The sequence below is a fragment of the Triplophysa rosa genome, linkage group LG16 (genome assembly GCF_024868665.1).
Source record: "Triplophysa rosa linkage group LG16, Trosa_1v2, whole genome shotgun sequence".
In the NCBI taxonomy this organism is placed as follows: Eukaryota; Metazoa; Chordata; class Actinopteri; order Cypriniformes; family Nemacheilidae; genus Triplophysa; species Triplophysa rosa.
Window position 1 is genome coordinate 6,894,084 of NC_079905.1, and position 17,739 is coordinate 6,911,822.

A 17,739-nucleotide genomic window follows, 5' to 3' on the forward strand; every position below is an offset into this window, starting at 1 on the left:
GCAAAATAAGATCTAATCATCTGTGCACGATTACCACAATCTTTAAATGTAATTGATAACGCTTTCATGTTTTCATAATTTTAAAGTATGTTCTGGTAAGTGCCATCCACCAGCCAATAGCAATTCGCGAATGTCTTGGCAGGGGTAAATAAACCAATCACAGGGCGCAACGGACCGGAAGTAGCGTGACATCTTCAGATTCCCAAAACATGTTGACACCCGGTTCAACTACAGCGTTGCGTTTAATCTGAGTTGTCTAGCGATCTAACCAGCTAGAGTTACTGACCTTCGAGGAAACATGGATTACAGGTATAACGGGCTTTATAGCGAGCGCTTTAGTGTATATGATGCTAATCTGCATGTAGCATGATGGCCGGAATTGCACGCGTCCGTTTCGAGATTGGATTGCGGTGAACGCATGTTGGATCTGAGTAATCAAAACTCATTACATCAGATGATCCTATAAGGTCGCCGATTGTTATTTCGCTCGTAAAACATATTGCAAAATGATGCAAATATATTTCATATTGTATACTGTCGTTTAATCGGCAGTGACTTGCAAGTTATCAATATGATGCAAGTGACATAAATATAACCTATCGATTTATGGAGACATATAAAATGCAAGTATGTTGTCTTTAGTGATCATATTGTGACCTCAGTAGGAATATGCAATTTGTTGTATTCAATCGAGCTTTCAATGACGATCAAGGCCTGTATAAACTGGAATGTGAACATCAGCAGCAGTGCCATGCATGCAGGCCTTAATCGGCATCGCCCCATCTTGCCTGAAATAGGGCAGGTCTTCTTCATGCTGTGTATTATTTTTATTCCTTTCCTTAATAACGGTGTTATATTTGCCCATTATGTAATAGTATGAGAATAAGCATGTTGCAATTGTATATAACTTAAAATAGCGAAATAATATAATCACCATGATGTAATTTCCTGTGGAGCAGAGACTTGGATTTCATAATGTCTTTAAAATGAGAAAAAAGACAACTATACATGAATGTGAATGGATTAGAAATTGAAATGTTTCTTAGAGGGGAGTTATACACAACCATACAATATACTTTGTAGATGCACATTTTATAATGTAGTAGATACCAGTTTTTGAAAGTAATACTTGATTATTTCTTTTGTACTTTTCTCTTATTTTACTCCCATTCTTGTTTTTTTACTTCTTTACAGGTAGACCACTTGACGGCTTTACTGGACCACTCACAATGTCATCAGCCTGTAGTACAGGAGGTCCTGCAGGTGGAGGGGGAAGTGTTGCCATGGAAACATCAAACTTCGCCCATGTCATATTCCAGAATGTTGGGAAAAGCTTCCTTCCACAGGCAGCGCTTGAGTGTCATTACACACTCACTCCTTTCATAACCCCACATGCTAAAGATTGGGTTGGCATCTTTAAGGTTGGTACACAAAAATGTGCCCTAGCAAACATTGTCTCGCTAAAGATGCTTAGAAATTCACAAAAAGTTTAGACCATTGGCTCAAATACAGCATTTATGCTGGTCTGTCTTTTTAGGTTTACATAATGATGCAGACCACCCTAAATGGGAGGTCTGCTTTTCTTGGATAGATGTCTGTCTAATCACACATGTACTCATAAACTTTTGAAAACCAAAACAAACTTCACTATAGTCACTATATCTTTAACCTTCATATCTAAACACCAAAATGTTTTTTGTATTCAAGTTGTAGTGTGTCAGACTTGCACACGTTATCTTCGTTCAGTTTAACACTTTTTAAATCTCTTTCTTTCATCTTAAAATTAAATCTTACAGTTAATAAAGAGGAAATTAGTGTTTGGAAACTTTACATCTTGTTAAGATAAAATGACAGTTTATGGCTGGCATAAAAGGCACTTCAAATCGACCAGATCTTTCCAGACAGCATTTAGAGTGGTGGGTTGCAGAATAAAATGTGGATTGGAAAATAGATGGTTAATCTGTTTAATACACTCTGTTTTGATGGTTAGTTTATAGGGGAATAGGGTTTTGTTGTGCATGTGTTTTCGTGTCCTTTCTGCAGGCTGTGGGCATTTCCACTTACAGCCAGCTGCAATGAAGTACAACTCACGATTTGAAATTTAGGATCTTCTTCTAACATCTTTTAGCGTTTTTGTGCAAAAACTTCCAGTTTAATGACACACATTGCCTATCATATGTTATGCATGGTTAGTAATAATAAGAGACAGGCATATCAGACTCATATATTAAACAAATATAAATGGACTGAAGTATTCAGAGAATACCTGTAGTCTCATTAAGGAATAAAAACGTTTTTTTTTTTCTCAACTCCTCAGCACCCTTAACCTTGGCTTTTTATTACTTGGTGAACCACATGTGCCCTCTGGTGGTACTGTGAGAGTATTACATATTAGTTTTTGACTCATTTTATGTGCAAGTATTTAGTTACTTACACTCACCTAAAGGATTATTAGGAACACCTGTTCAATTTCTCATTAATGCAATTATCTAATCAACCAATCACATGGCAGTTGCTTCAATGCATTTAGGGGTGTGGTCCTGGTCAAGACAATCTCCTGAACTCCAAACTGAATGTCAGAATGGGAAAGAAAGGTGATTTAAGCAATTTTGAGCGTGGCATGGTTGTTGGTGCCAGACGGGCCGGTCTGAGTATTTCACAATCTGCTCAGTTACTGGGATTTTCACGCACAACCATTTCTAGGGTTTACAAAGAATGGTGTGAAAAGGGAAAAACATCCAGTATGCGGCAGTCCTGTGGGCGAAAATGCCTTGTTGATGCTAGAGGTCAGAGGAGAATGGGCCGACTGATTCAAGCTGATAGAAGAGCAACTTTGACTGAAATAACCACTCGTTACAACCGAGGTATGCAGCAAAGCATTTGTGAAGCCACAACACGCACAACCTTGAGGCAGATGGGCTACAACAGCAGAAGACCCCACCGGGTACCACTCATCTCCACTACAAATAGGAAAAAGAGGCTACAATTTGCACGAGCTCACCAAAATTGGACAGTTGAAGACTGGAAAAATGTTGCCTGGTCTGATGAGTCTCGATTTCTGTTGAGACATTCAAATGGTAGAGTCAGAATTTGGCGTAAACAGAATGAGAACATGGATCCATCATGCCTTGTTACCACTGTGCAGGCTGGTGGTGGTGGTGTAATGGTGTGGGGGATGTTTTCTTGGCACACTTTAGGCCCCTTAGTGCCAATTGGGCATCGTTTAAATGCCACGGCCTACCTGAGCATTGTTTCTGACCATGTCCATCCCTTTATGACCACCATGTACCCATCCTCTAATGGCTACTTCCAGCAGGATAATGCACCATGTCACAAAGCTCGAATCATTTCAAATTGGTTTCTTGAACATGACAATGAGTTCACTGTACTAGAATGGCCCCCACAGTCACCAGATCTCAACCCGATAGAACATCTTTGGGATGTGGTGGAACGGGAGCTTCGTGCCCTGGATGTGCATCCCACAAATCTCCATCAACTGCAAGATGCTATCCTATCAATATGGGCCAACATTTCTAAAGAATGCTTTCAGCACCTTGTTGAATCAATGCCACTTAGAATTAAGGCAGTTCTGAAGGCGAAAGGGGGTCAAACACCGTATTAGTATGGTGTTCCTAATAATCCTTTAGGTGAGTGTATATTTCCATCTATTCTTGCGTTGCTATTAATAAATTCCATTTGACATTTATGCATTTAGCAGATGCTTAAATCCAAAGATACTTACAGTCCATTTTAAGGTATAGATTTGATCAGTAAGTGTTGCATTTGTGCTAATGCAGTGTTGTACCAGTTAAGCTATAGAAACACGAAAATCATCTTAGTTTCTTTTAAACCAAAGCTTAAACTGAAGATTTCTGTAAGATTTCTGTGAAACTGTAGGATTTCAGGCGTAACAAACTTTTGTAATGATTACCTAAAAGATGTTGAGGCACGTTGAAAATTGGCTAAAATGTGGTGTACACATACACATGCAGTAGGTTTGTGCAGACACAAACACACACTCGGAGAGGTACTGTGTTATTAAGCTGTCGCACACATGGGGAACATGTTCTTATGTATCTGATTTATAGTTACATCAACCCTCTTATTATTTAATTCATCATTTATTGGTCGTGTATCTACAAGCATGGCTTGTTTGACACGCACTCAGATATTCTCTCTCGCTCTGTTTCCTATTTTTCTCTCTGTAATTAATCTTTGATGCCTTCATAGATAGCTGTGTGCCAGATGAAAGCTGAATACTTTCTGTATAAGTGATTACAGACGTGATATAGTGTAATCAAAGTAAACGTCTGGTAGCTTTGTGAAAATCATGATGACAAATTACTGTCAGTAAAAATCTGTATGTGTTGTGCGTGTCTTCTTTGTAACTAAAATGTTACTGCATTTGACATGTTTACGATGGAGGATGAGAATTATTTCATTATCTTATTTCATTTAAAGCTACATATAACCATATGATCACTCATTTGCACATGCACAAAATGGGTGGTTGACCAATTTATATTTGCTTCAAAGACACGCGCACACACTTTAGAGTAACCACACAATTTCATCTGCCTTTGAAGCAAGTGTAAAGTTTTCACCTTTTTATCGGTTCTTTTTTCCATGACGCCTTCTTTTCCGAGCCCCCACCACCCCCCACAGAGACACAACATGCACACACTATGCCTTTTCCACAACTGGCTAAGTGTTACCACTCCTCTCATTGTTATTTAGAAAACAGATAGCATCATATACCAACACACATGATAAAATAAACGAAAAAGTATGTTTAGTTGGAGTTAACATTTTTGTATGGCTTTACCTGTATTGGTATGGTCAGAGCAACATAAACTAGTTTTCTTCTCTGACTTGTTTTAAAGGCATTTATAGTGGCATTTATATAGTTTTAGTTCTGACTCACTTCATGTTTCCCATGTGTTTTAGGTGGGCTGGAGCAGCGCGAGAGACTACTACACGTTCCTCTGGTCTCCCATGCCGGAAAACTACACTGAGGGATCCACTGTTCACCGAACCATCATCTTTCAAGGTTCAAAGACACACACCTAAAATTAGTTGTATGAGAGGAATATTACATAATAGTTTAGTGTGATTCGTCTGACAAATAATCTATACCTATATCTTTAAGGGATAGTTCACCCAAAAATGAAAATTCTGTCATCATTTACTCATCCTCTTGTCATTTTAAACCTGTATGACTTTCTTTCTTCTGCAGAACACACAGGAGTTATTTTAAAGGATGCTGGTAACAGAACCAATGACTTGCATTGGTTTTGTGTCTATACAGTAGAAGTGAATGGATGCCGCCGTTGTTTGGTTACCAACATTCTTCAAAATATCTTTTGTGATTTGCGGAAGAAAGAAAGTCATACAGGTTTGAAATGACTTAAGGGTGAGTAAATAATGACTGAATGTTCATCTCTTTAAGGTCACTTACCAAGTTAATAGATCAGAAACTATCTAAGCGTTCAAAACTCATAAACAAATGATAAACAATTTATAGTCATCCCATATTGTGGGGAACATGTCTGCTGGACATTCTTATTTTAGGGTGATATCAAATAAAAAAAATTCCTTCCACTGGTTATTATTGTGGTCAACAAACTTGAGTGCATATATGTTATTATTATAAAGTGCACTGTAAAAAAGACATTGACTAAGCAAATACTATGGTTGCTGTTTCCTAGGTTACTACATTCCCCGTAGTGACGGCGAGTTTTATCAGTTCTGCTATGTCACACACACTGGCGAAATCAGAGGTGCCAGCACGCCGTTCCAGTTCCGCCCGGCCACGCCCACTGGGGAGGAGCTAATGACAGTGGAGGATGATGGCAACTCAGACATACTGGTTGTAACGACAAAGACCGGACTACTCGAGGTGTTAGGCACACTTATACATACAAGCACACACATTGTCTGTTAATTTTGATTCAATAACTGTGTTTGTATGTGAGCAGCAGCGTGTAGAGGAAGTCCAACAAGAATGCAAAGAACTGCAGAAAGCTCTACGCCTCCTGACGCAGGAGAGAGATCAGCTTCAGGAGAAACAGAGAATACAGAACCAGGTACTAAATGCGCATATAAAAGTGTCCAAGCAACGAAGCATCAAAAACAAATCCCAGTGTTTGAGTAGCGTGTGACACACCAAAGATCACAAGTTCAAGTTATCTTCACATCAAAGCCCTCCCGTGTGTGCGTATGTGCACATTTCAGCTCTAAGACTTTCTGGCTCCACATATAAAATGTTTTTTCTGTTTGACTGACAGTGAACCTACCCCCACAGTGCACTTTATCTTATCAGATAATGGCTGTCTTTGTGTTTTACTGACCATCCTCATACAGTGATTTTATTCTTAAATCTGCGTTTGAGGATGGTGTACTGAAAGTGAAGGAACCGAGTTTGAGAGAGAGAGAAGTTTGCACAGGCATCTGTTGTCATGGCTGTGCCATGTTGACCACAGGGAGGGTAGACGTGACGTCAGGCTTGAGCGCACAGCCAGGAGTAAATGTCCACAAAAACCACTCAACAAAAAAGAGGAGACCTGCCCAGTCTCTGAGACAACAGCAGCCAGTCACGCGATGCTTTATCTCTTTCTTTGCCTCACTTTTATTTCTGTCTCCCTTTTCATTTTGCTGTGTGTCTATTGAAATAAAGTGATAGTTTACCCCAAATTAAAATTCTGTCATTGTTTACTCACCCTCTTGTCATTTCAAACCTGTGTGACTTCTGCAGAACACAAAAGAAGATATTTTAAAGAATGTTGGTAACTTAACAATGTGTCTATTGTACAGACACAAAACCTATTCAAGTCAATGGGTATCATCATTGTTCAGTTACCAACATTCTTCAAAATATCTTCTTTTGTGTTCTGCCATTCCTTTAAGCCACAAAACAGCAGAATCTAATTCATTTGGTTTGTTGGTCTCTTATCGCCCCCTAGTGTTTGTACTGAGATTTATTGAATGTTCTCATGAACTATGAGCGTCACAAAGGACAAAGAACAGCACAAATAAAACATAAACACTTTATAATTTAATCTTACCACACAAACCATCTCTTATGCCATAAGTGTGTGTATGTCTGTTAAACTGTCAGAACATACATATGAAAATATACTTCCTCTTTATCGTGAGAACATAAGTATATATTTTGTGGCTGCTAATTTTACGACCGCAGATTTTATATGCCTGTGCAGCAATTCCGAAACATCATCGGCCATAAAACACCACGAGTCACCAGATTAGCCAGAGGACAAGGGGTGGATGTGTGCTTTCAAAACCAGATGTTACTGTGATTTACTGATGACGACTGTAAAATATGAAATATGAAACATTGAAAGTGAAATTAAAGTACAACTCCCAACATCAAACTTTGAAAATCTTTTGTTATTTACTGAATTATAAAAATTATTTTCTATAATTCTAGTTTACTTGATTTGTTATTTTCTGATTTACAAGTACAAATGTCACGTTTTCAAAAAGAGGCTTTTAGGTTGAAGTCTGTGTCATTTCCTGCAGATTGATCTTTAACCTGCGGGTCACATGAAAATTGTGACTAAAATGGAGTTGAATTTGTTAAATCCTGTTCATAACACACGAAATTAAACACATCTGAAAGCAAAAAATAAATAAATAAATATACTGTGTGTGTGTATATATATATATACACACATATAAATCCTTTTAAGAAGCAAAAATATGTCAAATAAAATGGACTTGGATTATTTTATGCAATTTTACCTATTGTTGTTTTAAGTTTTTTTTTTTGGAATTCTTGAGACAAATATTTAACTTAATTTAGAGTCTGGCACTATATAATTGTATAATGATTTGTAAAGGATCACAAAACTAACTAACATTATTTTAAAAAGTAGACATTTATTTTTAATATATTCAAGTATAATAATATTTTTAAAAATGACAGATTTAGCGATTTGGCAGTTTTTGATGCACCTTGCTGATGTGATTGCTTCTATTGTTTGCCTCATTTTGTAAGTCCCTTTGAATCAAATGCTTGCAAATGGTAAGTCACTAGTGACTAAATGTAAATTATGTACAATAATGTCAAATTGTTGGTTAGATTACTTTTGAAACAATATTGGCTTTTTCAGCCTTTTAATTGAATAAAATACCTGTTGTCTGTTGGTAGGAACTGCAGAAAGGCCTGTGGGAGGAGAAGGAGGAAGCTCTGGCCAGAGTGAGACAGCTTGAGCAGGACCTGTTAGAAATTACACAGAAAACACTTCTTAAAGAAACTGAACTTGACTGGTGAGCACACACACAAACAAACAAACACAACCTAATATTTAACATTGCAAAGTGTGAACATCTTGTGTGTTTTAGTGGTCACATAAATGCAAAATTCAACAAATATTTATTTTGTCAAAATATTACTTAGACATTAATATGCAGGTCTAAATGAGATTTTGTAGCCATCATTTTTTTGACAACACTATCTTTAGATAAAAATATACTGCAGTTCATTTCATTTGTATGAGAGGGTTTATATGCAGAATTTTGGTGTTTTTATTTAGCTTAAGAAACCGGCTCCAAAAAGTGTTATCGGAAAGAGACAGTCTGCAAACTCAGCTGAAGAATGAGAGAGATGAGAGGGAACTCTATAAAGTGAGTGAGTGTGTAGTAGTGTAATGGTATGTATTGATCAGAGGTGTGATGTGCATTGCTTAGCGCTGTGTGTGTGTGTGTGTGTGTGTGTGTGTGTGTGTGTGTGTGTGTGTGTGTGTGTGTGTGTGTGTGTGTGTGTGTGTGTGTGTGTGTTGTGTGTGTGTGTGTGTGTGTGTGTGTGTGTGTGTGTGTGTGTGTGTGTGTGTGTGTGTGTGTGTGTGTGTGTGTGTGTGTGTGTGTGTGCGCGCCTGCAGTCTCACGTGCGGAGTGTGGAGCTGGAAAACACTAAACTCAGTGCTGAGCTGCAGATGTTGAAGGCGATGGAGCTGAACAGGGAGGTCACCATCGCACAATACCAGGAGGAGTTACACCGACTGCGCACAGAGAGAGACGCACACTCCACCAATGCTGTAAGAGACGGGCATTACTTACATTTGATTGGTTATTTAGAAACAATTACGGATGTAACAATATCAAAGTCTTACTGTGCAAAGTCCACGGTACAATAATTATTGCGATATTTAAAATGACAAATTATGACTTGGTAACGTGCCATAAGCATCTTTTCTTTATCCTATAATCATAACTCTTGCTTAATATGAGTTATAGTATGAGATGGGTCAAATGACCTAAAAATCCCTTTTACCTTGCTAAAGGTAACATCTATTATTTTTATAAATAATTATTTAATATTGTTACATCCCTAGAAACAATTATGAATAGTTAAGTAGTCAGTAAATCTTAGTCTTTTTTATATATATTTGCATTGTAATACATATAATATAAAACATATAATAAACATTAACATACAAATAATTGATCTAAAATATACTTCTTATATATTTAAGGTTAGGTGTATTAGTATTTTAGAATATATTGTATTATTTGAGAAACTTAAAGATATTAAAACACACACACAAATTGTTATATATTGCATGTTAGGGTAAGCGGATTAGGAAACTTTATGAATTTATGTTTCATATATTGTTTTTGTGTTTTACATGTATATCTCCAGGGTCTCAAAGAGAAGCTGCGTCAGGCTGAGGAGCAGCTTCAAGCCACTCGACAACAGGCTGCCATGTTGGGCTCCGAGTTACGTGACGCCTCCGGCGGTCGAGAACGCACCATTGCCGAGTTGTACCGTGCTCGCCAGGAGGCCGAAGACCTACAGGCACAATTAACTAAAGCCCAGGAAGAGTGCCGACACGCCCAGAATCAGCTGGACAGGATGAGGAACCAGGCTTCACAGGAAGTGGTAACCACAAATGTGATGATTTGCCTAGGAACATCTATAAATAACAATATCCAGAGCACATGTGAACGGTCTTCTCCTGCGTCTTTTCTTGACTTTTTTATTTAGGGTAGGGTTAGTGGGGGAGTGGGTTTGTCCTCTGAGCTGGAGGCGGAGCTACAGAAAGAGATAGAGGAACTTAGGCTGCGTCTAAATATGGCTGCAGAGCACTACAAAGAGAAATACAGAGAGTGTCAACGTTTGCGAAGACAGGTCATTAAACTAACTGAACAACAAGAGACACAGCAGGGGGTAAGTCAATGAAAGTATGGCTCTACCCTGATGTGTCTTTCACATAAACGCAAAAATTCCGTACATATTTGATTGCAGTTTAATACAGTTTATTTACAGATGTTTACTAGAAATGTGCCCTTAAAAACACTACTATGAAGAATCTTAATCCTGTTATGCATTTTTCAGTATTCTAGCAGGAATGATGCCTCTACAGAGACCACACAGGAGTTACACACCCCAGATGCAGAAACGCCTCCCACGGGTATTGACATGCATAGAAATGCACCATAACCTGTATTTAAACTGTAAAGCTATTCCTTATTGATGTTTTACGTTTCAATATTACCTCTAGTGATATTATGCAAAAATGGATGATTTTGTTTTTAAAAGCTCAACGTCCTGCTGAGATTAAACCTGCAGTGCAGACAGATGCTGAAAGACAGAGAAATGAAGACGGAAAGGAGGATGAGGAGGAGGAGGAGGAAGAGGAGGAGGATGAGGAAGAAGAAGAAGAGGAGGAGGAGGAGGAGGAGGAGGAGGAGGATGAAGATGAAGATGAGGAGGAGTGTAGTGTGTCAGTTGAGGCTGAACTTGCGTGCATGGAGGAGAAGTGGAGAGAGCAGTGCACCATCAATGAAAACCTGAAGCTCCTGCTAGCCAATGAGGAGAAGCGATTTAAGGTAAACAAACAAACAAACACACACACACACACACACACACACACACACACAAACAAACAGGAAAGAGCCTGCTAAGGATGCACACATACACATCACCCCACATGTTTTTGTTTGTGTGCTGAGGGACGTGAAACTCCATTAGCGTGTGTGTGTGTGTCAGTCATAAAGAACAGAGTTGGCCAAGTGGAAAGGAGATGGGGTCATAAAGGACTCCACTTGTCTGTGTATTTAGACAAAGTCGGAGACACCATCAAAAGAAGAGTCTTTTATTTATAGCGTGTTTATACACGCATGCGCTTTCGTGACGAATGCTTTACAACTGTTTACTGAAGAGCAGGGTAGGGGACCTTAGCAAACCCATTTCGACAGAACTTAAAACCCAAACAGACATTTACACAACGTTTACTCTTGAGAGAAAGAAAATAACACTGTAAGTGGGAGATGGCTAGCTTTCTTTTTTTTTTTAGACACGAGACCTCTAGTTGCATAAATCTATTCAGGAGGTTACCTTCAGACTATATATCAGCGTCTCAGTTAGTTATACAGTACACACTGATCTCAGCTCGCCTTTAAAGGGATAGTTCACTCAAAAATACAAATTATTTCATTTATTCACAGTCATGTCATTACAAACCTGAATGACTTAATTTATTCTGCAGAGCACAAAAGAAGATATTTTGAAGGACACTGGTGACCAAACAATTTTGGGCGCTATTGTATGGACAGAAAACCAGAGACATTTCTCAAAATATTTTGTTTTTGCAGTTCTGTTTGGTTCCACTACTGGCATAGCAATTACAGTACACTATTGTTTAGTGGTTCTCATAAAGCCGTTATAGAGTATACATTCTGATGCCGGAATTATATAAATGTGTGAATTCCTTCATAGGCTCAAGTGACAGAGAAGGACAGAGAGGTTTCAGCACTAAGAGAGAGTCTTGTGGTGGTGACAAAAGAAAAGGAGAGATTGGAAGAGGTAAGATCAAATATAAAGGTGTTTTTACATATTATTGCGGACTAAAATCTGATATTGTCTAAATGTCATGTTTTTGTCATTATTTGCTACTTAAAGTCATAGTTCACCCAAACATGAAAAATCTGTCATCATTTACTCACCCTCTTGTCATTTCAAACCTTTATGACTTTCTTTCTTCTGCAGACCACAAAAGAAGATATTTTGAAGAAAGTTGGTAACCGAACAGCACTGGACCCCATTCACTTGCATTGGTTTTGTGTCCATACAATAGAAGGGAATGGGGGGGCAGTGCCGTTCGGTTACCAACATTCTTCAAAATGTCTTCTTTTGTGTTCTGTGGAAGAAAGAAAGTCATACAGGTTTGAAATGACAAGAGAATGAATAAATGATGACATAATTCACTTTAATGATCAAAACATTGACAAAACTTCTACAACTAGCATTTATTCATTTGAACTTCTGAATGTTAATGATGGTCTTTAAGCATTAAATACTTAGGAGACTGGGTGTGAATGTTTGAGCCCCAAGAGTCACGGCTAAATGCCACGTTCAGCTCTCTGATTACCCATCAGCACTTGTGTGAAATGTTAAGTGTGGGAATAATGCCTCTAATCATGGCACACAGATCCGGGGTCAGGGGAGATGGAAAGATTAAGAGAACAAATGAAAAAGGACAAAGTTATACACTGTGTCATTGCTATTTAAAGGCTGGTAATATTTCATCAGAATTACAGTAGTATCATTTATCACCAAGTGCTTGAAAATGGAGTTCCTTTAGTTGGAAATCTTGTGCCCGGTACAGTTCTTATAATGCAAGATTATGTAAAGTGCTATAGAAAGAAATTTGAATTGAATTAAAGTGATAGTTCGCCCAAAAATGAAAATTCTGTCATCATTTACTCCCCCTCGTGTCATTTCAAAGCTGTATGACTTTCTTTCTTCCTCAGAACACAAAAGAAGATATTTGGGTGCTGGCAACTGGCACCCATTGACTTGCATTGGTTTTGTGTTCATACAATAGAAGTGAATTGGTGCCAGCATTCTTCAAAGTACCTTCTTTTGTGTTCTGCAGAAGAAAGAAAGTCATACAGCTTTGAAATGAAAAGAGGGAGAGTAAATGATGACAGAATTTTCATCTCCGGATGAACTATCCCTTTCACTCAATCATCTATTGATACAGATGTAGGCACTGCTTTGAGGTAACCAAGGTTTCTCTCTTAGGAGTTGCGGCAGTTTATGCACAGAGGGGAAGCAGCGGGAGGTCGGAGGTCAGAGGGCAAAGAACCAATGGTTTTGCGTTACCCACTGCCCTACCCACAAGACCGACCCCCACTTCCACTGGTGCCCCACCAACCTGCTGAACTGCGGTTCGGAAACCCCTACTCTGAGCAGGAGACTCGGGGTACTGTAGGGACATGTTTCTTTCTTGACTTAGTCCATTTTTTCATACTTGGGTATAAGGACATTTACTTGTGTCCCATTCTAAGCATTTAATATTCGTTAGATGGAGCCGATGGGGCGTTATCTCCGGAACAAACCTGTCGGCCCCCTCCTTTGGCCCCACCGCCGTGGGGGGGTCCTGTAGTCTGCAGTCAACCTTCAAGAAGTCTAAGTCCTCCTGATGGCTTGGAGAACCCTGCTGAAGAGCGGCCTAACGTAAGAATATACATCGACAACTTAAAGGAGATCATTTTACACGGCAGACTTTGTAAATGTTAAAAAAAACTTATTGTAAACGTTTAAATAACCACATCATATAATATTGGCTCATTAATGCATGTCATTTGCTTAAAACTGTGTTTGACAGTTTTCAAACTATTTTGTGTGATGTCATTCAAACAGACGTGTGACACGAGTTGAACTGAATGCAGCATCGCAGTGCATCTTCCACATCTAGTTTCCCTCTCTCTCCAAACATTCTACAGCAACCATCACTTCATTTCTCTTTCCAACATTTCTTTCTACTCTTTCAACTCTCCCTCTCGACTTCTGCCTCCTCGCCCTTTGATTCGCTCTCTTTCTTTCTCCCTTCCTCGCTGTCCTCTGCGTTCCCCACACCTCGAACCTCAGTTCACAGGTGAAAACAGAGGTGGCTCATTTGCATGAAACGGCAATTAAGTCTTTTCTCTTCAGAGCTCATTAGCGGATTGGAGTGACGAGGGTAGAGGCTCGGTAGAGAGACATGTTGACTAGGGCTATGCTAATTGGCTAGGGGTGGCGGCCTGTGATATTTGAGGGTGCGGATCGGCGGTGACCCCTCTCTCCTCTTCCCTCGTTTGCTGCGTTAAAAGCCCATTAACCTTTGCTGGAAGCCTGCTGTGTGCAGACAGGCGTGGCTTTCGGCGGGATGTGTGGGTGCGTGCGAGATCCGAGCTGGTATGTCTCAATAAAGAGGTGACAGCTGAATGGGCCTGCCTGGAGTGAAAACCGAGACTCTCGGTCAAGAAGAAATGATGGCACGCGTTTCAGTTTCGCTTTTTGTTTCTCTGTTAGGGAGGTGATGGCGAGGCGCCTGTAGTCTGTGATCATCAGAGTCCTGAATCCAACGAGAGCCCCACTAGCTTCTGCTTTGACACCAGGTATAAGACGCATAAACACAGACAGCAGACTAGTTTTGAAATAAGTATACAATGCACATTTTGTGTCTTTTTTTACAGAGCTGACGTCCATAAGCGCTGTCCTCTATGCGAGGTCATCTTCCCACCTCAGTTCGAGCAGAGCAGTTTCGAACGGCACGTCGAGTCTCACTGGAGGGTCTGTCCCGTCTGCAATGAACAGTTTCCTCTGGACTGCCAGCAGCATCTCTACGAGAAGCACGTGCACACACACTTCGACGGCAACGTTCTCAATTTTGACAACTTCGATTAGTCTTTCTGCAGTTAGTTGAAAATAAGACGCCTCAGGTGATGGAGGGGCTTCTGTGTTTTGTCCGACACACGCTAATGATGTCACTTTGTTGTAACAGCTGCAAGGTAACTTGTTCGAGGAGGACTCGCCAATCAGAATATTTGATTTGCACATAGACGAGCATTATTTAGAGGTTAAAATCTAAAAAGACAGAAATAAGTTCTATTATATTGTCTTCGGGTGTAATGTAAAAATAAAAGAAGAATTTAAAAGTACCTTTTTAGTTCGACATTTTGGTGTTCTACTGTAAACCTGCTTGTGCTTTAAAATGAGCGCTACAGGCTTTGTTGTTACGAGAAGTATTTCATAATTTAAAATATTTATTTAACGGGACCAATGATGCAATGAAGTATCATTTTGTGTGACCCAAAAAAGAACGGGCAAAACATTCACAGTCCTTAATCCTAAAGTTTTCCCCCAAAAGCATTGAAGCAGTTCTTTGTAGGAAAATATACTGATTTAAAGGGACTGTTCACTCAAAAATGATAATTTATTCACTATCACGTTTTAAAACACCAGTAATTGTATTGCATTGAATACAAAGTCGGTTATCTAGCACATCTTTTCCTTATGATGAAAGTGAACAGTAACTATAGGTATCTTTGGTGGTCATCAACTTTCATTGCATGAAAAAACAAAGGGATAGTTCACCCAAAAATATTTTTTTGACATTTACTCACCCTCATGTAATTTCAAACCTGTATGACTTTCTTCTGCAGAACACAAAAGAAGATATTTTGAAGAATGTTGTTAACCGAACAACGGCGGTACCCATTGACTTGCATTGGTTTTGTGTCCGTCTAATAGAAGTAAGTGGATAATGTTTGGGTGAACTATCACTTTAAGGAACTCTGCTAAGGTCATTTTGTGTTCGAGTGTGTAAATGACAGAATTTCATTTTTGGGTGAATGGTTCTAAGCTCTTAAAAGCTATAAATTCAGTGCATCATTGGTCCAAACATTTTACATTGTAAATGCAAAATTTCCACATTTGAATGCACTTTCAGCATTATATTCATCCTACATTTTACTAATGACGTGTAGTGCAAAGGTTTAATCACAATTCTCTGCCTGAAATTCCTTTATCCATCACGGCTGATGCTTCATACTGAAAATGTGACAAAGTTTCATTTACGGTTGCTCTGTGTTTGTGTGTCAAGTGTATGTTAAATAATGAAACGCTATACCTCCGGTTGTAAAATGGAATTTGTCCATGTATTGATGAATGAATTACACATCTATAGACAATAAACCACAAAAACAGAGTCACAATACATTGCGTTTGCTTTTTTATTTTTATCATTCTCCTAAGGTTTACATTGTAGCTTGAGGATAAAGACGTCTCTCATTCGCTCGCACAAACACGCACACATTATACATCATCTCACGTACAAATTGCCTCTGTTCCACAAAACGGTTTCCACAAAAACATACAGTACGAAAATATAATTTCAAAAGCACTTTACAAAAGACTTGCAATACGATACATTCACTATAGTATATCAAACTCCCTCCAAAATAAATGCATTTCAGTCACTTTTTACTAGGTTGCAGGTGTCAGAACGCGTGTGGATCCTATCCATCAAAAATCATGTTTAACAGGTTGTGTTGTGTGTCACATTGTGAGACCAGATGACACTGTAGCCAAAGAGAGGTACAAATGTGGTAACTGGTACAGCGTCTAAAAATACACACGTATTACAAACATGATACATGGTAAAAAACAAGACGACTCTCACGGACAGGCATCCGACACAGTTCTTTATTCAGCTCTGGATAGCTCAAGTATTTAGCATCTAAATCAAGTAACCGTTCATTTAACTTTTTTCCAACTGTTGTCAGCTGGAAACAATGTTCCATTATATCAGTACATATGACTGATCTGGATATTAGTGTTTAAGATTTTGGTGCCCGGGAACCATCTAACATCACTTCAGAGCCATGAAAATAGCCAATGTATACTAAACACCATAAACATTTTATATTGTCCAGTCTTAGCACCGCTAACATTAAAGTACCATGGTACTTTCATGTTCCACATGGTACCACAGTACTAACGATACCATGTTTTTTTAAGACATACTAAACTGGTAACACCACTGCATTATATAAAGAACTTTGGAGTACCAGATCAACACCACGGTATATTTAAAAAAACCTATGCCATGGTATCCTTATGTAAGGGACAACACCATATTGTACATTCCAAGCATCACACCTGGAATTGGGCAGTGCCATTTTTGGTTCAAGTTGTTAAATGTGACCAACGTTACTAAAGCGAACCAAGAAAAACTAGATTAGTGGATAGGAAAGCTTGCTTGGTCCTTCTGCGCACCGCAAGAGTTCAAGCTCTTCACAGTTGCTTGTAAAGACATTTTCTTTTGTAAACCAGGGTATGCTTATTTGGCTGACAATCGGGACCGATGCAAAACTGTTCAAGAATTAAAACTGAGAAAATATATTCAGGCATAGCTATGCATCTGGCACTATCAAACTGTAATCCTAACAGTAACGATACAAAGTAATGCTATAATACTTCTGACAACAAAGATTGTAACAGTACAACTACAAGCCAAGAAGCGTCTGTGTCATGCTAGCAAGCTGTAGTTACAAGGCAAGCAGAGGGCAACGATACTAAAAATACTTTTTTGTATGCAAACACAACCACAGACATGATAATCGAGGACAGTCTCAAATGTGTAAATAAACGATCAACAGCAACGAGGCTGACAGAATCGTACAAGCTAAAACTGACAGAAACAATACTGCAAGGCTGAGTATATGAAACAATTTCTAACAGGCACCAAACGGATAGCCAGATGTCCAGATTTGGCAGCTCACCCACGTTTCATTTTTTAACAACAATGGGCAAAATAACATCTTGGCACTTCTGCACTGCTGGCATAACAGGGTAACAGGGCAGAATAAATCTGCCGTTCTTTGTACACTATGCATTTTGAATGCAATTGGAGTTTTCATTCAAGGATCTCTGTATGAAATATTGCT

General features: G+C 38.9%; 1 protein-coding gene across 2 annotated transcripts; it reads left to right on the top strand.

Moving 5' to 3' along the window:
- Nucleotides 1-180: 180 nt before the first annotated feature.
- On the top strand, nucleotides 181-16,004 carry tax1bp1a (Tax1 (human T-cell leukemia virus type I) binding protein 1a). 2 transcript variants are annotated; one of them, XM_057354607.1, is made up of 17 exons: nucleotides 181-309; nucleotides 1,195-1,421; nucleotides 4,948-5,050; nucleotides 5,709-5,899; nucleotides 5,979-6,086; nucleotides 8,171-8,289; nucleotides 8,556-8,646; nucleotides 8,901-9,056; nucleotides 9,662-9,901; nucleotides 10,007-10,189; nucleotides 10,358-10,433; nucleotides 10,562-10,851; nucleotides 11,741-11,827; nucleotides 13,049-13,229; nucleotides 13,332-13,483; nucleotides 14,321-14,406; nucleotides 14,485-16,004. In XM_057354607.1, exons 2-17 carry the CDS (start codon nucleotides 1,230-1,232, stop codon nucleotides 14,693-14,695), a joined length of 2,466 nt encoding a protein of 821 aa, XP_057210590.1. In that variant the 5' UTR covers nucleotides 181-309; nucleotides 1,195-1,229; the 3' UTR covers nucleotides 14,696-16,004. The 2 variants fall into 2 exon arrangements, with proteins under 2 accessions (XP_057210590.1, XP_057210591.1); XM_057354608.1 differs by lacking the exon at nucleotides 10,007-10,189.
- Nucleotides 16,005-17,739: the final 1,735 nt, after the last annotated feature.

Bases quoted from the DNA above. Each gene is read 5' to 3' on its own strand.
- tax1bp1a (XM_057354607.1), top strand. From the start codon at position 1,230: ATGTCATCAGCCTGTAGTACAGGAGGTCCTGCAGGTGGAGGGGGAAGT. The intron at 9,057-9,661 runs GTAAGAGACGGG...GTATATCTCCAG, and splicing joins ACGCACACTCCACCAATGCT to GGTCTCAAAGAGAAGCTGCG. The intron at 14,407-14,484 runs GTATAAGACGCA...CTTTTTTTACAG, and splicing joins AGCTTCTGCTTTGACACCAG to AGCTGACGTCCATAAGCGCT.